The sequence below is a fragment of the Cajanus cajan genome, chromosome 11 (assembly GCF_000230855.2).
Source record: "Cajanus cajan strain Asha chromosome 11, NIPB_CcT2T_4, whole genome shotgun sequence".
Taxonomy (NCBI): domain Eukaryota; kingdom Viridiplantae; phylum Streptophyta; class Magnoliopsida; order Fabales; family Fabaceae; genus Cajanus; species Cajanus cajan.
The window spans coordinates 46,477,291-46,503,007 of NC_138527.1; the positions used below are offsets into that span (position 1 = coordinate 46,477,291).

General features: G+C 31.4%; 3 protein-coding genes across 8 annotated transcripts; 2 read left to right on the forward strand and 1 right to left on the reverse strand.

Annotated features, from left to right (window-relative positions):
• Positions 1 to 125: 125 nt before the first annotated feature.
• On the forward strand, positions 126 to 7,229 carry LOC109795948 (uncharacterized). 3 transcript variants are annotated; one of them, XM_083066176.1, is made up of 9 exons: positions 126 to 1,113; positions 1,290 to 1,478; positions 2,095 to 2,187; positions 2,329 to 2,511; positions 2,590 to 2,692; positions 2,788 to 2,973; positions 3,203 to 5,619; positions 5,834 to 6,405; positions 6,685 to 7,229. In XM_083066176.1, exons 1-9 carry the CDS (start codon positions 880 to 882, stop codon positions 6,692 to 6,694), a joined length of 3,987 nt encoding a protein of 1,328 aa, XP_082922302.1. In that variant the 5' UTR covers positions 126 to 879; the 3' UTR covers positions 6,695 to 7,229. The 3 variants fall into 3 exon arrangements, with proteins under 3 accessions (XP_082922302.1, XP_082922301.1, XP_082922303.1); XM_083066175.1 differs by having other exon boundaries at positions 127 to 1,113; positions 5,831 to 6,405; XM_083066177.1 differs by having other exon boundaries at positions 974 to 1,113; positions 1,354 to 1,478; positions 5,831 to 6,405.
• A 5,141-nt stretch (positions 7,230 to 12,370) lies between these two features.
• Positions 12,371 to 21,679, forward strand: LOC109797883 (uncharacterized). 4 transcript variants are annotated; one of them, XM_083066430.1, is made up of 10 exons: positions 12,391 to 12,527; positions 12,617 to 12,745; positions 12,864 to 12,990; positions 13,339 to 13,494; positions 13,656 to 13,761; positions 14,047 to 14,229; positions 15,392 to 15,557; positions 16,240 to 16,499; positions 16,699 to 16,788; positions 21,183 to 21,679. In XM_083066430.1, exons 3-10 carry the CDS (start codon positions 12,961 to 12,963, stop codon positions 21,260 to 21,262), a joined length of 1,071 nt encoding a protein of 356 aa, XP_082922556.1. In that variant the 5' UTR covers positions 12,391 to 12,527; positions 12,617 to 12,745; positions 12,864 to 12,960; the 3' UTR covers positions 21,263 to 21,679. The 4 variants fall into 4 exon arrangements, with proteins under 4 accessions (XP_082922557.1, XP_082922556.1, XP_082922558.1 ...); XM_083066432.1 differs by having other exon boundaries at positions 12,617 to 12,644; XM_020358038.3 differs by lacking the exon at positions 21,183 to 21,679 and adding an exon at positions 17,606 to 18,010 and having other exon boundaries at positions 12,394 to 12,527.
• A 330-nt stretch (positions 21,680 to 22,009) lies between these two features.
• LOC109796542 (non-specific lipid-transfer protein 3) lies at positions 22,010 to 23,078 on the reverse strand. The gene is made up of 2 exons (XM_020356210.3): positions 22,668 to 23,078; positions 22,010 to 22,163 (listed from the first exon to the last, which is right to left on the reverse strand). The coding sequence occupies exons 1-2, from the start codon at positions 23,024 to 23,026 to the stop codon at positions 22,145 to 22,147; spliced, it is 378 nt and encodes a 125-aa protein (XP_020211799.2). The 5' UTR covers positions 23,027 to 23,078; the 3' UTR covers positions 22,010 to 22,144.
• Between the last annotated feature and the right edge of the window lie 2,639 nt (positions 23,079 to 25,717).

Consider the following 25,717-nt stretch of genomic DNA (forward strand, 5'->3'; position numbering starts at 1 on the left):
CACCATGGCGTGTGGATCGGCAACAATAATGGGCTGGACTTTCAATATTTTTGATCATGTATGTAAAGAGACCCATTAACAGACATAAAAACGATCCATTAAAAAAAAGAAAGATTATTATTATTATTATTTTCAATCTTCCTCTTCCTGTTTCTTGTATCCCTCTTTCTTTCTTTCCCTGTTTCTTCTTCTTTCTCTCTCTCTCCAGATTCTATCCTATCACACCCTCTTCTTCCCAATATATTTTCAATTTCAAGAACCTAAAAGAAAACGGCGCAACGTTCTTAACTTCAACACCCATTAATAATAATCTGCATTTGGAATCCTCGTTCTGTTTTCTATCCTTAGCCATTGGATTTGATACCCAACGGATGTTCCCTGCATTTCCATTTTTGCCCTCTTCGCTCCTCTCGTGTCACTGTTGCTACGCCCACACTTCAGTCCTACAGTAAATGCGATTCACAACTTTCCATTAGGGTTTTAATCATCTCAACTACTATACTGTTGTTTGAAAAATTAAAATAAATAAACCCTCAACATTTCCTATTCATTTGCTTTTCTTCTTGTATTTTTTGATTACCTTCCTTTTCCTATCTTGGGATTCACTTAATATTAGCTGTGCACTATGATATTGTTTTAGGTTCTGTGTTTTAGTGTTGTTTTTGAAACATGCCAAGAATTGGTTAAGTGGTACTCTGCTGCTTACTTCTACTTCGGAGGGAAAAAGAAATCCTAGGTTTGTGTTGTATTGTTTATGTTTTTTTCTCCACCAGCAAAGTTTCCCTCTCATTTGTTGCCTCCATTAGTGGTGTGGCAGTGTGTTGGGTTGGGTTGTTAGGTTTTGTAGGAAGAGTTTTCAAAGGGAAAGCTTAGGGTTGTATGGGAGAGCATGAGGGGTTGGCACAGCCACCAAGTGAGATATTGCCAAATGGCTTGCTGCCGAATGAGACCGCATCGGTGATGCGAGTGCTTGACAAGGAGCGATGGTTAAAGGCTGAGGAAAAGACTGCAGAGCTAATTGCCTGCATTCAGCCTAATCCGCCATCTGAGGAGCGTCGCCATGCAGTTGCAGACTATGTGCAGCGGTTGATAACGAAGTGCTTCCCTTGCCAGGTGGGTTTTGTTGTCTTGTGTGCTCAAACAAATATGTTCTGTAACCATTCTGAGATTGAACATGACTGTTTGATCAAGAGCTTTTGATTATGGGCTGCTTTAGCTGCATTATCGTATGATGTTTGAAGTATTGGAGACTGCTAGGACCAAGCACTATCGTTCATGATTTATTACAGGTGTTCACCTTTGGGTCAGTACCCCTCAAAACTTATTTACCTGATGGAGATATTGACTTGACAGCATTCAGTAAGAATCAAACTCTGAAGGATGCGTGGGTACGCCAAGTTCGTGACATGCTGATAAATGAGGAAAAGGATGAAAATGCAGAGTTTCGTGTCAAAGAGGTTCAGTACATCCAGGCTGAAGTAGGTTCTATCATATAATGCAGCATTTTTTAGAATTGTTTATCTTTGTGTTTGCAGTCTCTATCATAGATGAAATAAGATTTGAGGTGTTATTATGGAACTGACTAAATCATGAGACTTTTAGTGGTTCTGTAGATAGATTGTTGCAGCCACTTTAGGTCATTGGACGTGAGTATGGATATGAGAAGTCATAATACCTGATTATGGATATGAAGTGACCCAATAATAATTGTGAAATGCAAGTTTTAAGTTGTATAAGTATTATATTATATTCTTCTGATGGAAAAACACTGGTTTATTATTGAAACACGGGAGTGAATGTTAACTGAACTGAGTCACGTGACTTTAGTAGGTAAATTGTTTCTGGCCTGAAAAACCTGTAATTTGATTACTAATTACTAAATTAATATTAAACTTCAGAGTTTTTGGTCTGGATGTGATAACCATATATTCTTAATTGCGGAAGTCAAAATTTTAGGCATAAGCTAATGGTTTTATAATTCTTTTCAGCTGCCTGACTTAATTTAAGCTGGTCTAAAATTTTATGTGGGTTTTGGACAACTACTGGATTATATAATTTCTATTTTGCTTGCAATATTTTTCTTCATTTTTGCAGGTGAAGATTATAAAGTGTCTTGTTGAGAATATTGTGGTAGACATTTCATTCAACCAGCTTGGAGGGTTGTGCACCCTTTGTTTTCTTGAGGAGGTAATTGGGTGAATCCTACTTCCTAGAATCCTCATTGTATCTATCTCTTTGAATTTTGACCTTGATACCAAGTTTCCTTGTGTTGACAAGAATTTAATCTCTTTTTTTTTTTTTTTTTTTTCTCTTTTTTTTTTTCTGTAGGTTGATAATTTGATTAACCAAAACCATATATTCAAGCGTAGCATTATACTTATAAAAGCTTGGTGTTACTATGAGAGTCGTATACTTGGTGCCCACCATGGACTTATCTCAACTTATGCACTAGAAACTCTGGTTCTTTACATATTTCATGTTTTCAACAATTCCTTTGCTGGACCTCTTGAGGTAGCAATATTTAAATGGTGTTATTTTATGTTTTTTTTTGGTGGTTGTGTTGACTAAGTGTTTTCTTTGCTTTTGTAGGTATTGTATAGATTTTTGGAGTTTTTTAGCAAGTTTGATTGGGATAATTTCTGTGTAAGCCTATGGGGTCCTGTACCCATTAGTTCACTCCCAGATGTGTCAGGTAGTTACAATCTGATTAAAGATTTTGTTTTTTTAATAATGATATAGATCCATCTTGCTTATTGTATTCTTCCTTCCCTTCAACATTTTTCACAGCTGAACCTCCTCGGAAAGATGGTGGAGATTTACTGCTCAGCAAAATATTTCTTGATTCCTGCAGCTCAGTTTATGCCGTTTTCCCTGGTGGCCAAGAAAATCAGGGGCAAGCATTTGCTTCCAAGCATTTCAATGTTATTGATCCTTTACGTGTCAACAATAACCTTGGGCGTAGTGTCAGCAAAGGTTTGTTGCACGCTGGAGATTTTCTTTTATTCTTTCCTACATATTCAACTTCACTGTGTTTATCTGATGAGAATTAGAATGAATGATGAAAATTATGCAAAAAAATTATGCATGCTGTGGAATATATAGCTGAAATCATTCTTTTATTGATATTAGTAGTTTATTAGTTTCGCTGGACCATCTGATTTGGTTATGGCTAATAATTGCATTTATGATGTGCATGAACCAGGAAATTTCTATAGAATACGCAGTGCTTTTTCATTTGGGGCCAAAAGGCTTGCTAGATTGCTTGATTGCCCAAAGGAGGACTTGTTTTTGGAAGTCAATCAGTTCTTCATGAACACTTGGGTCAGACATGGAACTGGGCAGCGACCTGATGCTCCAAGTAATGAATTGTGGCGTTTGAGGTTATCAAGTCATGACCAATTACAGGGGTCTGACAATATCCAAAAAAATAGCAAAAAAATTGATGATACCTATAGTCATGAATTTCAAGTAAAAGGGGTGCATGCTTCACAAAGTGTTCTATCTCAGCACTGTATTTTGTTCTCTGAAAGCTTATCTAAGAGTAATGATGCTTCTACACGATCACATTCTTATGCTTACCAAAATAATGCAAGGAATTATTATCAGGTCAAAAGGGAAGTTAATTGTAATCAAGGTGCTCATGTTGATAAAGGACCGAGAAATGTTAAACAAAATAACCCATTCAATGATGTTCCAGGAAGGCTTTTATTTGCAAGAACATGTTCTAGTCCTGAGTTGACAGACTCGTATGGTGAAGTTCCTACTGATGGAAGAAATACAAGAGCCCCAGAGGGTAGTAAAGGCCCAACTTCTTCTGCAAAGTTGGAGAATAGTCACAGGAAGCCTCTTGATTCTGACATGCCTGCTACTTATGGTGTTAGAATTGACGATTCATCCACTAGGCACATCATATCTCGTCAAGTTAATGATAGTGCGGATAATTCAAACAATGGCTCAAATAGTTATGATGATGATGAATCAGGCCATGGTGTCATGGGTGAAGCATTTGCATCTGTTGCTGGAGTAGCTAGAACACATATGACGCATCAAGAGGAGCAGGACCTTTTGAATATGATGACATCTTCCACAGCTCAAGGTTTCACTGGTCAGGCTCACATTCCAGTGAATTTAGCTCCAGGTCACCTACCACTTCCATTTTCACCTTCGATTCTTGCATCAATGGGATATGCTCAGAGAAACTTGGGTAACACTCCCTTGATTGAGGCTCCTTGGGTTACTAATATGCAATTTCCCCAAGGTTTAGTCTCTTCACCATATTTCCCTGGCATAGGATTGACTTCAAATCCTGAAGATTTAATTGAAACTGGTAACAAAAATTTCAACCCTGTTGAAACAAGTTTAGCAGAAGCTGATAACAATTTCTGGCATGAGCAAGAAAGGGCTTCTGCTAAGGGGGTTGAAGTTGATAATGGAAATTTTGAAATGCTTCCAGATGATAAGCAACAGTCAACTTCTGGTGGTTATAACTTTATACCACCATCTCATGCTGACAGATCTAGTAATGCTGCTAGACTTCAGCAGACATTTACTGAAGAAAACCAAGGTTCAACCAGAGAGGAGCACATTGGTAGTCCACTGTATCAAGATGGCAGAGGAAATGGTGCTTATTTTGATGATAGAATAGCAAATCCTAGATTTCCCAGTGCACCACCTTCAAATTCCTTCAGGAATAAGACATCTTCTGAAAGCTCTTGGGAGGGATCGTCAGCTAAATCTTCAAAATCAACTAGGGAAAAAAGAGGGAAGAAGAATAATACTTCATCGGTGCCATCTGCTGTTTACGGAAAGGGCAATAATGATTCATATATCTCATCTAATCTAGTGGATGATGAAAACAGACGATGGACTCCTTTGTTAACTACAGCATCTGATATGTCCGAAAGAAGTGCTGGGCCTCTGGCTGTTGCTCCCATGCCTGTTCCAAGACAGCAAGTATCAGGTTTTGAAGTGGCTCCAACAAGCGGATCAGATTCTGTGTTACCCATGGCACCGGTGCTTATAGGTCATGGTTCTCGCCAAAGAACAGTTGATACTTCTGGGGTTGTTCCATTTGCATTCTATCCCACAGGACCACCAATACCATTTGTTACTATGCTTCCATTATATGATGTTCCTACATCAGCAAGCATCTTCAATGCGGAAGAAGATGCAGATAACAGTGACTGTCGTCAGAATTATGATCCATCTGAGGTGTATGACCAGCCTGAAGTGTTGAGCTCTTCCAGTTCTATGAGAAGAGCTTCTATTGACTCGTCAGAGCCCAAACCTGACATTCTTAATGGTGACTTTGTTAGCCATTGGCAAAATTTGCAGTATGGGCGATTTTGTCAAAATTCAAGCCATCCTCATTCAGTTATCTATCCTTCTTCTATTATGGTGCCTCCTGTTTATATGCAGGGTCATTTTCCATGGGATGGTCCTGGAAGACCACAGTCAGCTAATATGAATCTTCTCACTCAGCTCATGAGCTATGGGCCACACCTTGTACCTGTTGCTCCTCTCCATTCAGTTTCTAACAGACCAGCCAATATTTACCAACGTTTTGTAGAGGAAATACCACGGTATCGAAGTGGAACAGGAACCTACCTGCCAAATCCTGTAAGATAAATTTCTAAGTAATCTGGTACTTTATACTATGATTTGCTTTTACTTGCTGCGAATGAGATACAAATGCTAGTGCATGCCTGCCTTCTAAAATAAAGTAGTGGTTCTTTTTCTAAACCTATGGTCAGTGTCTAAGCTTATGGTCAGTCTGAAGTACTGCTGTTAGATTTTGTAGTATTTTACCTTCATTCCCAATTTATTTCAGAAGGTTTCTGTTCGGGATCGACATTCTACAAGTACCAGAAGAGGTAATCACAACTATGACAGAAGTGACCAACATGGTGACAGAGAAGGGAATTGGAATAATAATTCGAAGTTGCGAACAAGTGGGCGTAACCATAACCGCAATCAAACTGAGAAGTCTAGCTCAAGGCCAGAGAAGTTGGCAACAAGTGAGAGCCACGCTGAAAGACCATGGGGTTCACATAGACATGACTCTTTTGTTTCTCACCACAATCAGAATGGTCCTGTCCGGTTAAATTCCTCACAAAACAGTCCAGCAAATGTGGCTTATGGAATGTACCCTCTACCCGGCGTGCCCTCCAGTGGGATCTCATCAAATGGACCAACAATTCCACCTGTTGTAATGTTGTATCCTTATGATCATACCTCACCAGCGGAACAACTCGAGTTTGGAACTCTGGGACCTATGGGTTTGCCAGCTGTCAACGAACTATCACAGCTGAATGAGGGAAGCCAATCTGGTGGTGCATTTGAGGAGCAAAGGTTTAATGATGGTACTGCTCAGCAATCCTCACCAGATCAACCCTCTTCACCGAGGTAACTTTTTGTGTCTAAACCATCACTTTTATTTAGGAGAAAAACTAGATGGGTGTGGCAGCTTGCAACATTCAGCTATATTACTTTTAGGATAGTTAGTGTCCCAGTACCTAATCTTTTTATCCAGTCATTTTACCCATGTTTTCATTTAGTTCAAATTTCCAGGGTGATGAAGTTCCTTGTTTATTTCAATTTTTTGCAATTCACAATGGTTGTTATTATTAGTATACTTCAACTGGACTGCTTTATGATGTCTTAATTTTATGATTTTTTTAACAGGGGGCTTTGATTCTATCACCAGATCACTGGTCAGGTGGAAATATTAACTGAAAGAGGAGGATTAACTCCCCTTGCTTATCAAGACAACCAGGCAGGGAATGTAAGTGGGAAAAACTATGATGTGAAACCCGCCTATGTCAACACATTCTTTTTCTCACCTCCCTTGAAAGGACAGAACTTTTGGTCTTTACTGATTCTTTCTCAGGAATGCCCTGCCTCTTGCTTGTACACTTAAAGGTGATCAACCCACTTCCGTTACATTTTTCCATCCAAGAATTAAAACTTTATTTTAGGATGAGGAACATTAGTGGCAAAGATGATGCAGTAGTCGGTGATTAGTTTCCATTCAAGGTTTGGACACAGTTGTAACCCAATCAAATCACAAAACTGGCTTAGATTCAAAGTTCAGAAATTTCACCATGTTAACAGTTTTGTCAGCTTCTCCAGTGTAGATGGTCTGTGGTAGATATTTCTTGAACTTTTGAAAATTGTTAACTGTGTATCAATAACAATATCAGAAAATAATATTAGATGTCATTTTTATCTGGCTTCTCCCCCAATCTTTCTTATGAAACCCATGACTCTAAGTTAGAAGATGGAAATCAATTCAACAATGCTGTAACAGATTATCCCAATGAATCAATGACACAAACGTCAAAATATGAATGAGCATAATATTTAGGACATTATACTCATCCCTAGGAACAATTTTTTTTTCTTTCGCTTTTCCCTCTTTTGACTCTACAAACTTACCTTAATTTCTATAACAATATATCACTACGTATTTCATTAATACACACCTCTCCTGATTTCTTATACATTTGAGGTCAGAATAATGTCAAAAAAGAGAGGTGGTATCAAACCTCGGAGAGTAAGTGCAACTTATCCTAACATACAAGTAACGATCTAAGATGAAATAATTTCTCATAAAAATTGTTCGGGCTTATTGCTTGTAATCATCATTGGTGCGCTATAGGGTGTCTCAGCTTTTATTACCGTTGATCTTTAGTCCATATTGTGCAGGTTATTTTTTCATTTACATTTTTCTTAATAACCCATCCAAATGATTATGGTGATAATTTATGCTGAAAAACCAAATAATGAGAAATTCATAATTTGGTGACGAATTATATAACTAGATAAATATGAATGAGTTCAAACGAGACAAACCCTAGCTTGTACGTATTGGGTTCAAGTCGCTACTACACCACGTGAAGACACGGTAAAGAGAGGCGATTGAAGTTGATCTGTTGTGGGTCTCCTAATTAGGTTAGCTAAAGTTTGGTTACATTAGTCGTCTCCTGGCAGCACTATAGTTCATTATGGAAGTGCTTCCATTCAACCTTCAGGACCTATCTGATCTGACAATTGGATCTTATGGTTTCTAAGTTGTCTCAGCCATGTGAACCAAACAGTTTGTGACATGTCAAATTGGTTGTCCTTTTAAGGGGATATACTATTCGTCCTCTCTGTTGCTAGTTGCACTCTATCATGTAATCTTAGCAAATTTTTCTGAATAGGACTGTAGCAGTCTTCTTTCAGATTTTGGCCCTTGCTGGAAAATGGCTGTTTTTATAGTGCACGTGAAGCTATTAACGTGTTGCATAACTCCAAAAATAAGCCTTTATATCATCAAAAAAATTTGACAAAGTTAAAGAAATTAGAAGGGATGAGTTTCTTGAGTAAATAAGAGGAGTAAAAATAGAAAATTGGTTGAAAGGGATATTAAGAGTGATAAATCTAAAATATTATAAAGATACTACATTATGATACAAACAACTTAAACTATAAAATTGAGATACAAAAAGGGGAATTTTTTTTTTCATTTTTTGACACACTTTTAACTACTGTCTCCACATAATTCACTTTTTTATTTTCTTTGTTGTTTTTATATTTTCTGCAGATGATCATTAGTATGATATTGAATATATTGATAATGAGACTTAAATTTCACGTTAAATTGTTCTAATATGACATGTGATAATGAGATTTACAATATTTTAGATCAAACTTTGTCATAATATACAATATTTTCACTCCACTCATATTCACTCCACCAACACTACTCACTATCATGTTTTCAAATTCAAGCACAAACATACATAAACAATATTTTTAAGAGAAGAAATTCATCACAACATACAACATAAGCATACAATATTCTTCACTTATTTTGCTCAAAAATCATTAAATATGTAACCAATTTTTATTTGCTTTTCATTTTGACCATTAAGTATATAATTATGTTGTTGTCAATTATAAAAGCAGGGAAACAAAAATTAAACTCTTAAATTTATAACAAAATCTCATAAGTAGTCATCCCAATTCCTAAAAAATGAATATTATACCCTTAGTTGCAACTATATAATGAAAAGATCGAGATTTAAAAAATTATTCTACTACACCACTGCATCTTTTCTAACTATTTCTTTCCTTAATCTTATAAAAAAATATATTTTGTAATAGCTAATATATTAAATTCAAAACCTTCATCCAAATTTTTTTAAGTTTGTACATATTATCCCTAAAATAAAATATCAATAATTCAAACTTTAAGAAAAAAAGGAATTGATATCACACAATAATAGTTGAATTGAAGAGGAAAAATAAATTATATTTTGTCCTTCATTTTCAAACTTCTACAAATTGATCATCTAAATAGAATTTAAAACTCAAAAAAATAAATGTTTCTGTTTGGCCAATCAACAAATATCATCCATCAACACCTATTATTGAGAAAAAATGATCCACTAAAAATAAAAAACAAAAAAAATCTAAAAAAATAATAATTCACCTCATACCCTATAATGATAATGCAACTTAAATATGCTGTAAAAAAAATGAAACTTCATTATGCAGTTACACAATTAAGATGGAGATTTTAAAAACTATTGTACTGTCTCACTAGATTTTTTTTTAATCTTATTTTAATAACGAATCTTATAAAAAAAAAATTTGTACATATCAAATTTAGTCGATTTAAAACCCTCATCCAAATTCTTTTCAAGCATGTACATATTATTTCTAAAATGAAATATTAATTATCTAAATTCTTTTTATTGATCATTTGACAACCAAAAACATATAAATATTTATGAGAACTATGCAATTCAATATCAATTATTGAGGACTTGTCAATCATAACAAATTACATGTAGCACTTAATTACATTTTCATTATGAGCATTGCATGCAACAATTATTGTAATTACACTTTCATTGTTTGCACAAAAATGTAAACTAAAACAACACATGCACAAAAATCAATCCAAAAATTGTAAAACTAAGAATCTGGTTTCACTTATAATAATTAAGTATCAACAACCTTTAGATGTTTTAGAAAGTAGAATAAAAACAAACTTGATTTCCAATGTAAGCGACATAACAAATATATAATCCTCATCAGTATCTTGATATTTTCCTAAGGAATGATCAATAACAACAACAAGCTTGTCAGAATCCAATTCTTCTGGTGTCGAGCCATGTGAAAAGTGATCGGAGCATTGTTTGCTGTAAGAACTTTCCCATCTAGAACTTTTTTCACATACATATTTTCAAATAGTCGAAAATTTGTTGTCACTTGAATCGAAAGTGCAATCAATATACACCTTCAATTCCTATTGATTCACACATGTTATATACTACATTGATTTTGTTATTTTAAAATATAAAAACAGATAAATATAAATTATTTAAGAAATAAAATATTATAATAAAATAGTGTAATTATATATTTTAAGAAATGAGAAATTTAAATAAAAAATTTGATCGAGTTTTATATTTAAGAAGTTAAAAAGTAAAATAAGAAATAAAAAAATAAAATAAAAATTATTTCGATATACCTAAAGGTCCCACGTTACTTAGAAGTCGAGGTTAAAGGTAATTTATAAATATTCTCCTTCTTTAATTCACCAAGGTACCTTTTAAAAGACAAAATTATAACTCATAAAACACTTATGTTTTGTAAATGCATATTCTTTGTAAAAGATAATACTTGACAATAATTTCTGTAATTTGATAAATTCGTTATATTGGTGAATGTGACTAGGAATGTCAAATAAATTTGTATCTGAGTAGAAAATGAATATTTTTTATACTCGCATGTTAATGGAGAGGGTACAAGTATCATACTATTTGTATCTGTGGATACTCGTACATTTTAATATAATTCATTTTGATTTATGTCTATCTGATTTTATTTGGACTTGTATGAATTTGATTTTCTTTAGACTTTGTTTGGACTTATAATAGTTAAGTATTGTACTTTATTATATTTTATTTGGATTTATGTGTAATTCAAATATTTTATTTTAATAATTATTATTTGATCTTTAAACTTATATAATTAAATGATTAAAATTTAGCTTTTAAATTCACTTATCGTTATTAGTATAACTATGAAGAATATTTGTACTTGAATTTTATAATTTTCAATTTTTTTTACATAGATGTTATTTAAATTTTAGTTATAATTTTCAAATTTTTTAAGCATATTTTATTTTACAAATTTTTATAACTTTTTAAAAAAATTATTATAAATAACTAAAATGTGTAGTTAAAATATTTTTCTTGAATATTTTTAAGATACTTTTTAATAAATAATCGCGAGTACCCATAGATATCTACGAGTATTGAAAAAATATGTGGATACTTGCTCATTAAATATCCATCCCATCCCTAAATGTGACAAATAGAGTTATCCAATATAAAAACAAAAAATTTGAGTTTTGATTGTGTTCTACCTTATGCAATAATTGAAAATGTAATATCACATAATAAAATTGTCAATATCCTTTATTATTGAGATTTCAACGTAAACTTTATTAATATTTTTTATATAATATTTTTTCAATATTTCTATAATCTATAACATATATAAAAATAATAATTTAATTTAATGTAGATATTTTTTTAAATAATTTTATCTTTAAATTTAAATAATAAAAAATAAATCATTTTTATAAAAACAAAATTCGAGACTTTATAATTTAAAAATCAAATACAACATCGATTAATCTAAAAAAGATGAATAATTCTTAAATACTTTTATTAAATAAAATATAAAAATATAAAATGTATATATCCAACTAATCATATATATATATATATATATATATATATATATATATATATATATATATATATATATAACATGTTACCTTGTTATTTTTTAATTACTTGCATTATTTGATGAATTATGTTCTTTGCTCACTCCAAAATTTATAAATATTTAATATATTAAATCTAAAAAGCAACAAGTAGTTTCGAACTTGTGAAAAGAATTTCTATTACACTTAGGAGAATTACCTCAACCCTAAACCTTACTAATGTACAATCCACACAACTAAAATAATATATATATTTTTTTATTAAATTTTCTCGATCTCCTGATAAATTATAATAAATTAAAAAATAAAATAAAAATGGAGCTTGGCGGTACACAGTGCCATGTATTCCTATTATAGCCGTGTCCGAAGTTTTTTGTTTTGGATTTTAATCTCTTTATTAAAGGATAAGTTTTCAAATTATTTTTTTTAAATTTGCTAAATTAAGTATTTTTATTTAAAAATTCTTAATTCTTAACTTTATAAATATTATTTTATTTTTAAAAATTTTATAGTACAACATCATTTTTTTAAAGAAAAAGAAAATCTAAAATGATCTGCCTTTTGCAAAATGTAAAATTACACGAATTGGGAAGAAAGATCCATGATATGACACTGTGTAATTTCAGTTTGACCTCACCAGCAAATGTGTCGTTTATATTCTAGTTTCCACATCTTGCTCTCAATTTTGTCAGAGTTACCTACATACTCACTTTCCTCCATTCATCTGCGTGCATAGGTAATATAAATTACTATATAATCTTTATTTCCCTCTTCGGATACATACTTTGCTAATTGTTTCTGCGTTTGTTTGTTTTAATCTTTTAGTGAATCTCGCCGGTGCTCTACACTGTTTGTGAGTTGTGACCTAATGCGGTGTAGCAAAAAAATGTGAAATACATAATCTTTATGCTAAAAAAGAGAGATGGAATTCAATTGCAGCAATTGAACTCTCTTGTAATTTAATTTACTGAAAAATTCTACTCGTTCACGTGTTTTTAAGATTTTAGATTTCTTTGTAGATGGGTTTGTTCACATTAAGATTTATAATATCCTTTCCTTACCATTGTTTCAGATGAAAACTACTTCAACTCGAGGTTTTCATAGACTTATATGCATAATATATTGAATTCAAGCTCATTTCCTAAGTTTCCCAAAGACATGTGCTCAGCATGCTTTCGGCAGAAATGAAGAACTGGCAGGTTCTCTCCTGTTATAATCATTTATGTTGTTACTTAGTTTGCAATATCCACAAACAATTGCCCTATGTCATCAATTTTACGCATTTACTGCATCTGACCATATTGGCAGAGAAAATTAAGGATGTGAAGGCCTGATATTGCTCCTTTCCATACCACAATTAAGATCAACAATTTTTTTGTACACCGTGGTATTCTGTGGTGAAAGGACAAGTTTTCCATAACAAAATTACTTCAATCAATCAAATGCATACGATTCCTGGATTAGCTAAGCTTACATAGTCAACTATGAAAAACATTATTGGACTTTGTTATTGTATTGAAGTTGATTAACCTTTTATGGATTGGCAGAGCACACAAGAATTACAGTCCCCAGCTAAAGCTTCTCATGATTCACAGAGTGAATGTCCAAACAATCACACAACTGATGCACCTATCACAGACTCAGCTTCAGCATCTGCTTCAAGCAATGATAGCAAAAAAATTTCACGGCAGGATATTGAGCTTGTAAGAGAATTTTGTTAAACATTTTAGTCAACTCTTGACTTCTGCACTTGTTTTGTGTTTCCCATGCTTTTACAGGACAATTTACAAAAGCTAATCTGGACTAATCTTTTTTTTTTTTTTTTTCTTACCTTTTTGACTAAATATTCAAACAAATTTTGTAGGTACAAAATTTAATAGAAAGGTGCCTACAATTATATATGAATAAAGATGAAGTGGTCAAAACACTCTTGACACGGGCAAAGATAGATCCTGGATTTACAACTCTGGGTAGGCATCTTGAAGTCTCTGTCATGTCATTTATAATTTCATTCTAATAATAATAAAAATAAATTTATTGTGTCAGTTGTTCAAATTTTTATTTAAATATAATGGTTATCTTTTATGTGGCTTTATGTTGCACATATAAACATTATTTGATATGAGAGTGAGACATGTTGCTATTGAAAAGAATGGCCTCAAATGCATTTTTATCTATTTTCCTTTTAAAATATATGCTCTCAGATCCCATTGCCTTCTGTTTGATCCTTTTCTTTTTTCCCTTTTCAAATTCAGTATGGCAGAAGTTGGAGGAGGAGAACACTGGTTTCTTTAGAGCCTACTACATCAGGCTAAAATTGAAAAGGCAAATACTTTTGTTCAATCATTTGCTTGAGAATCAGTATCATCTGATGAACTATACCTTGCCTATGAAGATTCCTTTGGCTCCCATACAGAATGGAGCCCATCCAATGCCTGGTAAATTATTGCCTCATATTGTATGACTACTTAAACTTTAAGTTCTGAGTGGCGACACTTACATTTTCCTTCTTGTGTTATGCTATAATTATTCCGAGTTTCTGACTATTATTCTTAGTACACTGCTAAATTCCTAGTCAACAACAAGGATCTGACCATTTGTGTCAAGGAAAAGGTTTCTACATCCGTATTATGAGATAGAAGAAATAGTGTGAAAGACTTGATGATTGATAGGTGGGTCTTTGCATATTGAGCAGCCTTATTGATAAGGAAAGCTCGAGATAAATAGATATGTGGACTTAGAAGCAAACATCAGATTGAAATCTAATTATGGTTACATATGAACAAAATTCCTTAATCTCATAATAGTGCTCATCCACAGACCAAAATAGGGAAACCTTGATCCAATGGGAATTCCTGCAATAACGAATTTAAACAAGGAGTACTTACCACAAGAATCTACTCACAAATCTTGATACTGTTCTAGTAAGAATTTATAAACCCCAAGAAGAAAAGATACTTTCACCTTTGGAGAAGAGAATCTGAAATTTCTAATTCCAAGTAGTATTTAACTCCCAAAATCAATATTTCCCCACCTTATATAGGCAACAAATTTGGGTCTTAATTTAAGACCAAAATATGGAAACTATTCTAAAATCCATAACTAATGAAAAGAAGTTCAAAATTATACATGAGTTAAATATATGAATTCTAGCTATAAATGTTCCTAATTTCATCAATTTACACAAAACTCTCTTTTCCACCTATAAATCTGCATGTGGTTTAGATTTATCTCCATGCAAGAACCGTAATACCAACGCATAATTTAAGCCTTGTTGAACTTTCTAACAAACCAAACTACATTTAGTCTTCCAAAGCTTTAACCACTCGTGCATGTATTAAAGTTATAAGCTAAATGTCTAATATATAACACTAATGGCACCTCTCTCCCCTTTGAGAGTAGTGAAGGGCTAGAACAATGGTTCATAACCTAATTAAGATTTGAGACGTGTGTGCTTTTATTTACCTTTTGCTTTTGGCATGAGATCAAGCTTCACCGTTTATCTTCTTTATAGGAGTGTAAATTCACTTGTTTCTGCTCTTCCCGTATATTTTTTTCTCTCGTCTTGTAATTCTTGAACACCATTTGTTTGCAGTGCAGTCAACAACCTACCTATGGGATACCCCGTGCTACAGCAGCCTTCCATCCCAGCAACTGGTCTACCACATCTTGACTCCATGGGTAGTGGTATATCAAATTGCCATGTGGTTAATGGAGTCCCTGCACCAAACAACTTCCATCCAATTAGGACAAGATCTGGGAATGGGTGAGAACATGTCTGACCTCACATGCTTCTTTCAGTTTAGTCATTCAATGGACATGAGAATAACAAGGTCTTCTATTTAGGCCTTGTGTTTTCTCATTGGCTTTGTATATTGGAATTTATATTTCATTTTGTCTTTAAATGTGTTAAATGGCTGTTGTGCATAGTACCAACTGGTTTTGTCGACGAACTGTTTGGTGGCTTGATTTACAAAGTGTTTCTAAGTGTTTGTTTAAATAATGATGGTCTTCTTAGCAGGCATTTAATTTATATGGGGAGCTGTAGTGGTTAGTAGTAACCACACAACATCCAACAAATGATATTCTTCATCTAAGTTTCTCTTATAAGAAATAACGTGTCTTCACTGAATAACTTGAGCAATTAAGCTTTTAAGGAGATTTATTAGTTGATATGTCTATACTTCAAGCCCAAAGGGTCCTTGCATTCAGGTGACTGTTGGAAATATGAAAGCTTTGCTTCACCATTGTTTCCGCATTATTATGCTTGGAGTGTTGTGGTTATCATGTGCTTAAATGTTAGTTAAATTAGTGGATGTGGAACTACTTCCTCTCGTTCTTTTATTAGTATTTTGCTTGATAGAATAACATTAGCCGCTTTTATCCTTCTTGAAGTATTGTGATGGACCATAGTACTCCTAATATATCTCATTTATTCCACCAAATAGTGCAATGTCATCCTTGTCAGAAATGCCTGTTAGTCCGCAATCAGTAGCTTCCAGTGGCCATTTCCCTTTCACTCCTCCAGAAATATCAGGAATCGGCACAGATACATCTGTCCTTGATACAGTATTTACATCTGATGTGACAAGCTCTTTAGGACTGCAACTTGCACCAGATAATGGCACAGGGATTTCCAGATCACTTGATCAAATTCAGTGGAATTTTAGCTTATCTGATTTAACAGAAGATTTGTCAAACTTGGGAGGTAATTTCTTACTTTGCTGTGAGATCCATTTTTAGATACATAGTCAAAGTTAAGGTGATTAGAGGCCATCTGGAAGTTGTCTGAGATTTACAACCTTTAATGATTTTGGGACCTTGGCTTCTGTTGTAATTTTTTCCTTTTAAATCTCTATCCTTTGTGGACATATTCATGGTTATTTATGAATTATCTTTCTATGCAGATCTAGGAGCTCTAGGAAACTATCCTGGTTCACCATTTATGCATTCCGATTCAAATATTTTGCTTGAATCATCAGATCAAAAGGACATAGGTAAATGCACAAAGACACATTTATGTACATGTATATCCATTTTTTTCATCTCAAATTTATAAATTTGGTGAATAGCATTGGATGAAATAGATTTAGTCTTAGATGATAATCAATAGGATCTACTAAATTCTTAGCCTCGGCAAAGTGTAGGAAGGTTAAAAGAAATGTTTGGAACTTCTTTAAAATCTAGTTTGCAGTCATGAAAGATTTCAGAATATACATCTAGAGTCAAGAATATAGACTGTAAACTTCTATAAAACCTAGTTAAGAGAAGCAAACATTGAAATGACTCAAACTACAAAGCTATAATGTCAAATACATACATCATAAAGAAATCCAAAGTCTCAAATTTTAAGCTAGGAGAGCATATGAAACCATGGAGAATTTGATAATTTGGAAAATATAGAAATTTAAATGAATTCTCATGCAACAGTTGAGAAGGTGACTAAGGGAGTTCCTTATCAGCACCTTCTGTGCAATGAGGTTCTATAGATTAGGGAGTATCTTAGCAGAGATTGGAGTCTCGTGATTCAACATGTTTTTAGCGAGGTTAATCAGTGGCGGATATGTTAGCAAAGTTGGGTGCTTCATTAGATTTTGATTTTGTTTTGCTGCTTCAAGCTCATGCAGATTTAGATTTATGTTTAGCTGCATCTAGTTGCTAAATAATATTATACATAATGAATGGAAATGGTTGTTGTTCTTTAAGTTTACAATATTTGGTAGCACCTGGTTTCTCTTGTTAGTTATTACTGCGTAGTTTCTGAAGTTAAGGTCAAGGTTGAGTGTAACCTTGATACCTTTGTTTTTATTTCAGTGGATGACTTCTTTGTTAATACAGAGCCCCCAGATTCTCAGTCTGACGATGAGGGATCTTAAGTGAAGTTGAAGCTAGTTATGTTCCACATTAAAATTGTTAGGTTTGGTAAAATTATGACTAATAATTATAAATGTGTTATCTAGATTGCACGGCGTATGTAGGCAGCCTGATGTGTAAAACCAGCGCGATGATGGAAAACTTAAATTGATAGCTGAAGTAGTAATCTTTAGAATGTTATTTTTAATTTTTTTGAGAAACTGCTATTTGCAAATATTGGGTGGTGCGTTTAGAATGTAATGGATGCATTGGGATATATATTGGTTGATTCACATTACATTACTATTCTACAAAATAGATAGAACTATTATTATTCTTCATGAAGAATAAATTTATTTTGTTGGAGATGATGTGAATTACCAAGTCCTTTCTGGTCTCTACTCTTTAGTAAGATTCAAATTGTTTTTATACCATATCTTCCAATTTCTATTTCACTCGCTATTTATTTTAAATGTAGAAAATTAAAATAGATACTAGTTAAATTTCCTGTAATTACTAACTAGTATTATGAATTTTATTTTTTATCCCCTCACCTTTATTTTATTCTCATTTTTTTTTCATTTCTATTTTGATTCATCCCTTTTCCCTCTTATTATTGTTTTTAAATTCATTTTTGTTTTGTTGTCCTGAAAATTATTTATACTACACCTACTAGGCCAAATCCCAATGTACTTTTGTTTTATTCCTTAGTTCCTGATATATCTTGAACCCAAATTTACATTTCCCCCCTTCATTTCATCTTTACTTTCCCTTTATTATTTATTTAGGGTTTGATCGGATAAACTTCTCTAAAAACTTCAGCACTTCTAGGAGAGAAAAATAATAAAAATAAATAAAATGAGTTTTTTCGTAAGTTAAAATCAACTTATGCATAAATTAATTTATAAAAGTTTTATTCAATTAATTTATTCAAAATCTTATTTTTAACTCTTGTATAAGCTAATTTTAGCTTATCGAGAAATTTGTTTCAATTTTCTTTCTTAATTTTTACTTCTAAAAGTGTTTTTGAAGAAACTTATCTAAACATATCCTTAGATCTCAATACATGCTCTCTTTCTTATTTACCTGAGATGGAACTTTATTATTATTATTTTCGTACATTTGTTTCACTTTCGGGTTTTGGCCACTTGATCCCAACTTTCTTATCTTATACATTCCTTTGGCTCTGATTAGAGATGACAATGGGATCTTGTCGGATATTCCTTTGGCAAGTACTAGGATATTTGAATTTGTCTCGTCAAATAAAAATTTGTCCCGTGAATATTAAAAGTATTATAAATAATTATAAATTTATATTTGATGTTAAATATATTGTAATATTAAAGATAAATAATTGACATTAATTTTTAACCTGTAATTAATAATAGTTTTTTTTAATTAAAAATAATATAAAAAATATAAGTTAAAATACAAATATTTAAATAATATTATTTAATGGGTATTTGTGAATATCAGGATATAGATACTACCGTATCTGTTCCCATCCCACTTATAAATGAGTAAAAAATATATTCATACATGTTATCAATGAATATTCATTAAGGGCAAAAATACATTTTTCGTCCTTTATATTTTTTATTAGTGTCAATTTAGTCTCACTTTAATTAATTGAATCAATTTAGTCCTACATCTATTATCCCAATGTTTAACCTTTCATTTTTTTCGTTTAAATATTTAACAGATCTGACACGTATCAAGACACATGTCATGTTATCATGCCACATGTCATGCCATGTGTCATGATGACATGACACGTGTCATGACACGTGTCACATTCGTTAAGTATTTTAATGGAGGAAACGAAAGGTCAAATATTGAAATACATTTTAAAGATGTGAGACTAAATTGATTCAAATAATTAAAGTGGGACTAAATTGACACTAATAAATAATATAAGAGACGAAAAGTATATTTTTGCCAAAATTTAAGTTATTGAGTGAAGTGTAAATAAACTTACTTTTAAAATAAGTAAATTCCTCTTTATATATATATATAGAGAGAGAGAGAGAGAGAGGAGGGAGAAAGAGATGAGGGTTAGGGTAGTTTAATGGGGAGGAATAATGAATGTACATGTAAAAAAGAGAGTGTTGATAGTTAAATCTTGGTTTTATTTATCGTTTGGCTTAATTTGACTATTAGAACCCAATTTTTTTTATTTTAATTTGTTTTTAAACTCATGATATATATACCTCATTTTTTATAAGCACACCTCTTTTTTAAAAAAAATAAATTTCTAAAATATCCTTAAATATTTTAATTTTTAATTTTTTTATTTTACACTTCTAACATTCACTTTAGTCCATTTTTTCACACATCTTTTTCCTTCTTTATAGTTTTCACATGTATTCACATTTTCCCCACTTCCGACCTATTTCTTCCACTCCTCATATATTTTTGTAGGTAATTTTAATTCTTTTGATTTTTACATTATTCTTTTTTCCTTTCCTTTTTCAATTTTTACATTATTACCTTCTCCTTCCCCTCTTTTAGTTTCCACACGCACAAGAGACATAACACTAATTTTCATAGTAAAATTAGTGTTTTGGAATGTCTTTTTCATAATACTAAATTTAATAAAGTTTTTAAAAGTGTGAAAGGGGAAGAAGTGTTCAAAGGAAAAACACATGTCAAACTTGATAGGAATTTTCGAGAAAGTCGTACGTGCCTACAACAATGTTGCACACTAATTCTATGATCTAAATGTATGTGAAAAATAAAAATAGTGAGAGAAAGTAATGTGAAAATTGAGAGAATTAAAATTATCTACTAAAATAGATGAAGAATAAAGAAAATACAAGGGGGTGAATGTAAAAATTAAAAACGAGAAGATTAAACATATGTTAGAATTTTAAAAAAAAAGAAGCAAAAGAGATGTACTTATAAAACTCATGATATATACACTTCCTTATTTATAACTATACCTCCTTCCAAAATTATTCTTATATATATTCAAATATCTCCTATCTAAACCAATTATCAATCAACTTTCTATATCTTTTCTTAGACAAATCTAATCATTAACATTATAAATATTATTTCTGCAAAATAAAAAAATCAATTGAATAAAAATAAATATAAATTTTATGTAAAAAAAAAGTAACTAAATTAGAATAATTGAAATCTACAGTGTAAATAAAATAAAAGTATTTTGATGAGTTGAAGTTTGTTGCTTCTCAATTTCGACGTCTTCACAGAAATCATCTCCAACATGTTTTCAGGTAAGGTTCGAGAATTGATATCGTAATCATGTTAATTTCTCTTTTTTCCTCATGTAACACTTTGTAGACAATAGAAACAAGGTGCAGATATAATGCTTTTAACATCAGATTGTAAAAAATTATCAATAATAGAAGTCATAAAAACTATGACCAACCTTAAAGTATTACTCATTTTTCATGAGCACATGTGGGATTATGGTAAAGATCTTAGAAATTAGAATACTATTCTCTCCTAATTTTTTACACAAAACTTCATAACCTCATGAATTTTTATGCAATGTGTTTGTTTTTTCATGCAGGTTCTATTATCACAGCGGAAGACATGGGCTGCCACTTTCATACAAGCAACTTGACGTTGGTACTGGAAAAAGAAGATTGAGAAGTCATTGCGCGAAGCTGAAGACAAGCTACAAGATGCTTTGGCAAATGAGGAGGGGTCTACTCTAAGCCTTGGTGTTACCATGTATGCATCAAGGTTTGTTGCTAATGCATTGCGAACGTTGAGAGAAAATAGCAACAGAGACTACTATCTCTGTTACCTCCAAAGCCAGCTGAGCCTAATTTCACTGCTCTGAAACGCGAACTTGCAAATTCTAGTGTGTACATATTTTTGGTGGGTTTTTAAGAATTGCTTCAACAACTATATGTGGATATGTACCGGCAAAAGACTTGCATGAACATTTAACATTGCATTAAAATTTCATGAAAATTTATAGGGAATATATATGTACAAAAGATTAATGTAAATAATTTAGATTACAAATTTTAAATTTAAATTTATAAATTCAAAATACAACCTTATAGTCTAGTCAGTAATCCAACACTGACAGTTTCCTTGAAAATGCACTAATTATGAACTTGTAAATTATGCTGATTCTTTGAGACAAATATAGTCCATATTTTGTATTCACGCTGAAGAAAGGTAGCTAAAGAAGAAAACGCACATTTTGTAGAGTAGTCATACTTGTCCTTAAACAAATGGCCACATTGAGTTTAACTAGATCTAGTTTGATCTTCTTGTTACTTTTGTTTAGATGATCAAGCTTGCAACGTCAAGTTTGATTCAGTTATTTTATGGCACATTACCAAGTAAATAAATAAACTTAAAAGAATGAAGCAATAAAAATAGATTTTGTACATATAAAATGTATTTTATTTATTCATGGCCCATAGTACAATCCTGGTTGGCAATTTATTTTTCAACTTCCTTAGTAACTTTTCCTGGTCACGTTTCCATTAGTAGCACCACAAAAGTAAGCATTCACATCATAAAGCTTACACTGTATGAGCAAAAAAGAAATAGTCAACATCGTCCTCATAGTTATATTAAAAGATGCTGTTAAAAGCATAATATAAATTGAAAGACTCGCATTTTTTTTTGTCATCTAATTTCACAATTTCACAAATTTTGTCATCCAACTTTTGAAATTACACATTGTGACTTAACTTTCAAATTTTCTCATATTTTGTTATCTCATTAAATTATCATTTATCTTTATTAATTAAATGATAACATAAAATGTTGATTATTTATATGACATGTTGATATTGATATGATATATTATATGCTTCATCAACATCCTAATGTCATATCAATAGTTTCTATCAGGGATTAACATGATATATTTTTAACATGTTATATCAGCAATTAACTAATAGAATAGTTAAATATGCAAAATTTTGAAAGTTGTGTAAGTGATAAAATTCATGAAATCATGAAATATGGATGACAAAAAAGCAATTAAGCCTAAAATGAAGTGAAAGAGAACAAAGAAGAGACTTACTTGGAGCAATCAGTTTTCTTATCAATGGGAGGAAGTTTAACAGACAGACCACAAGCTTTGGGAAGTTGAGGTATAAGATTAGGATCATAATTTCCAACCAAAGCCAGTCCTTCCTTGAGGCACTGGCATATATCTGCTCGATCTTTTTTGGTAACACCCTCACCACTTACTTTCTTGACGCCACTGCAACATGCCTGAGAGGGCTTCTTAGTGCTTTCTTGCAAGAAGCTAGTGCAAGGTGCAACCTCCTCAATAACTGTGGAGCATGGTACTGAAGCCAGAGCTTCACATCTTGTAATTATGAGAATGACTATGGATAGAAGCCCAGCTAGAAAGGTTGCTGTTCTTGACATTTTCATTGTCAATGAAGCAGCACGTTTAAGGATAGTTGGAACTAGACTGTTTTAAATTAAGGACCAAATGTAATATATATATAGAGAGAGATACTTGTGCAATTGGTTGGTTGGTTTCTCTACTTGCATTGCATGCAAACTTCATGACTTTCTCAAGTTTCAACAAAAGTGAATCCCAATGGTATAGGCAACTACTGTTTGCGTCAAATGATGGGAAACATTACTTAATTAAGTTGGTTTTATAAATGTCATTCCAAGTGTGTGATTGGTTAACGACATGATTGGAAAAAAAAAAAAGAAAGAGACAAATACCAAGTATTAACGAGGTATTTGGTATATAAGAGTGTAAATAAATTATTACTCTACGAAATGTAATAACATGGACAATTATACAACTTAAATTCCATATGTTTACTTTCATATTTTAGATGGTTTTCAGCATCGCGTTGCATGTTCAAAGACCTTTTATGAGTTCTGAAATCTGACTAAAATAGGCCAAGTTGCAGTTATGAGTGATGACGGACATGGATCCTTTGCAACATATACTTCTCTCCATCTTCTCAAATTCTCATTAAAATATCTCTTTATCTCTCTATCAATTGGCTTCCTCTCTCCATGTCCTTGTCCTTTTCTTTGTTTTTTTTTTAATCACAGTTTGAACTTATTATTCCAATCAAGATCCCATATGTTTAAAGTAGCAAATTTCATATATCCCAGTATGATACAGTTAAAATTAAGGTTACAAACGTTTAAAATGGCAAACGTCAAGTTTGAACACAAGATATGCCAACAAGTAACAACATCTCCCCTGTTCCACCAAACAACTAAAACTTTTAAATATTTATTTAAGAATTTAATTTAAACGTGAAACTCATCCACCACAAATTGATGTGTTATAGATTTGATGATTTTTTATATTAATTATTTACTTGGTTCATTTTCAAGAAGAATTTTCTCCCAACATAATTAAAATGAAGTTTCTCTAGTTATCCAATCAAACAACTCCTAAGGACATACTAATACACAAAAGGATATCAATCATCAATATTAAGGATATCCGTAATATGATATGTGACAAGCTCAAAAGAAAAGAATCACTAACTCTTAATTTTTCATAGAAACAATGTCAGTGACATTCTTTTTAACATTCTATTTCTAACACCCTTTTTATTATTAACTGAAATTCATTAAAAATTATTAATTGAATTATTTTGATGTGATTCATTATAATATATCTAAAGACTTATTTGATCTATCTATTTGTCACTCCTAATGTTATTCCAAAAATTTTAACCTACGTATTCTTTTTCAAGATTTTCATAAATAATAATAAAAAAAATATATTACAAAGTCAACTCACAAAGTGAAAATATGTAAGTTTGAGCATAAATACCAAATTATTTTCTTTACATAAAATAAATCTACTTAAACTTTTATATATCTATTTGTTTAGAGAACAAAGTCTAGCAAATGAAGAGTAATAGATATAGAGCAAGATAACTCATTAGAGTAAGTACACAATATTTACTCTTGTTTGCTATTTATGTTTTCTAGTTATAGTGTCATTTAGATTTGTCTATTGAGAAAAAAAAAGACTATTAATCTTCTTGTTTTGATTCTTAATTAAATGCAAGAGAGACCGTTTCATGTTATGTTATCTTATGTTTGTAGAGTCTTTATTTTGACTTTGGAGTTTACATACCAAAGATTATGGGGGAAAAAGTATAATCAAGTATAATTTTTAATATAATTACTAATGTAAGTTGTGATGGACGTTGCAACCCCCCTTCCCTTCCTCTCAAAATAAAGATAGACATCATTTGTGTATCGTCGTATTGTTACCGTGTTTTTTCTTTTTAAATAATTTTAAATATTCCTACTAATTCTAAATCTTTCATTCATCCTCCAATGAATCTCTTATTCCCTTTGGCCTTGTTATTTAAAAAGAATTAGCAGTTCTTTTTATAATATATTTATAATTTTTATAAAATATTATTATTATTTTTATTATTTTCTTTATTAAGGATTATGAATATGTGTTTTTTTTATCTCAGAATAATAAAAAAATATTTAAGAAAACATTTTCTCTCTCACCTTAATCGTAAAAGCTTGTGCATTTTTTTCAAAAAAAAAATAAATCAATATTATTGATTACGGTGGATAGGTGTTTTATTTCATGTATTTTATGAAAATTTAATGATATAAAATTAAAATTAGTATATTATAATATTTATTTTTAAAAAATAATAAAATCATATATATACAGAGAGATCTACTTACTTTAACTTTCAGGAGTAAGTTTATTTTGACTTACTCCACTTATAATTTAAATTTTAACGATCCAATTGTTGAATTAAAAGTTCTTATGCATAAATCAAGTATTTAAAATTTTAAAAAATTTGAAAACTATTTGATATTCCATTTTATTAATTCAAATTGACGGATAATCATAAAAATATTTATATGTTGATTTGAATTAATAAAATGGGATATCAAATAATTTTTAATTTTTTTAAAAAAATTATAATCTTAATCTATGCATTAAAAAAATTTAATTCAATAATTAAATAATTAAAATTTGATATAAAATTTAAGTATTGAATTGAGTAAATTTACTCATAGAATAAGTGGGTTCGTCATTATATATATCGAGGAAGAATCTGTTTATTCTAAGAGTAAGTTTACGTAAGTTTATTC

What these genes read in the sequence shown, in the direction of transcription:
- LOC109795948 (XM_083066175.1), top strand. Translation starts at nt 880, where the DNA reads ATGGGAGAGCATGAGGGGTTGGCACAGCCACCAAGTGAGATATTGCCA. An exon ending in CGAAGTGCTTCCCTTGCCAG is followed by an intron (nt 1,114 to 1,289) that starts GTGGGTTTTGTT and finishes GATTTATTACAG; the next exon opens with GTGTTCACCTTTGGGTCAGT. An exon ending in TTCACTCCCAGATGTGTCAG is followed by an intron (nt 2,693 to 2,787) that starts GTAGTTACAATC and finishes CATTTTTCACAG; the next exon opens with CTGAACCTCCTCGGAAAGAT.
- LOC109797883 (XM_083066431.1), top strand. Translation starts at nt 12,961, where the DNA reads ATGCTTTCGGCAGAAATGAAGAACTGGCAG. An exon ending in CACGGCAGGATATTGAGCTT is followed by an intron (nt 13,495 to 13,655) that starts GTAAGAGAATTT and finishes CAAATTTTGTAG; the next exon opens with GTACAAAATTTAATAGAAAG. An exon ending in TGGAGCCCATCCAATGCCTG is followed by an intron (nt 14,230 to 15,391) that starts GTAAATTATTGC and finishes TTTGCAGTGCAG; the next exon opens with TCAACAACCTACCTATGGGA.
- LOC109796542 (XM_020356210.3), bottom strand. Translation starts at nt 23,026, where the DNA reads ATGAAAATGTCAAGAACAGCAACCTTTCTAGCTGGGCTTCTATCCATA.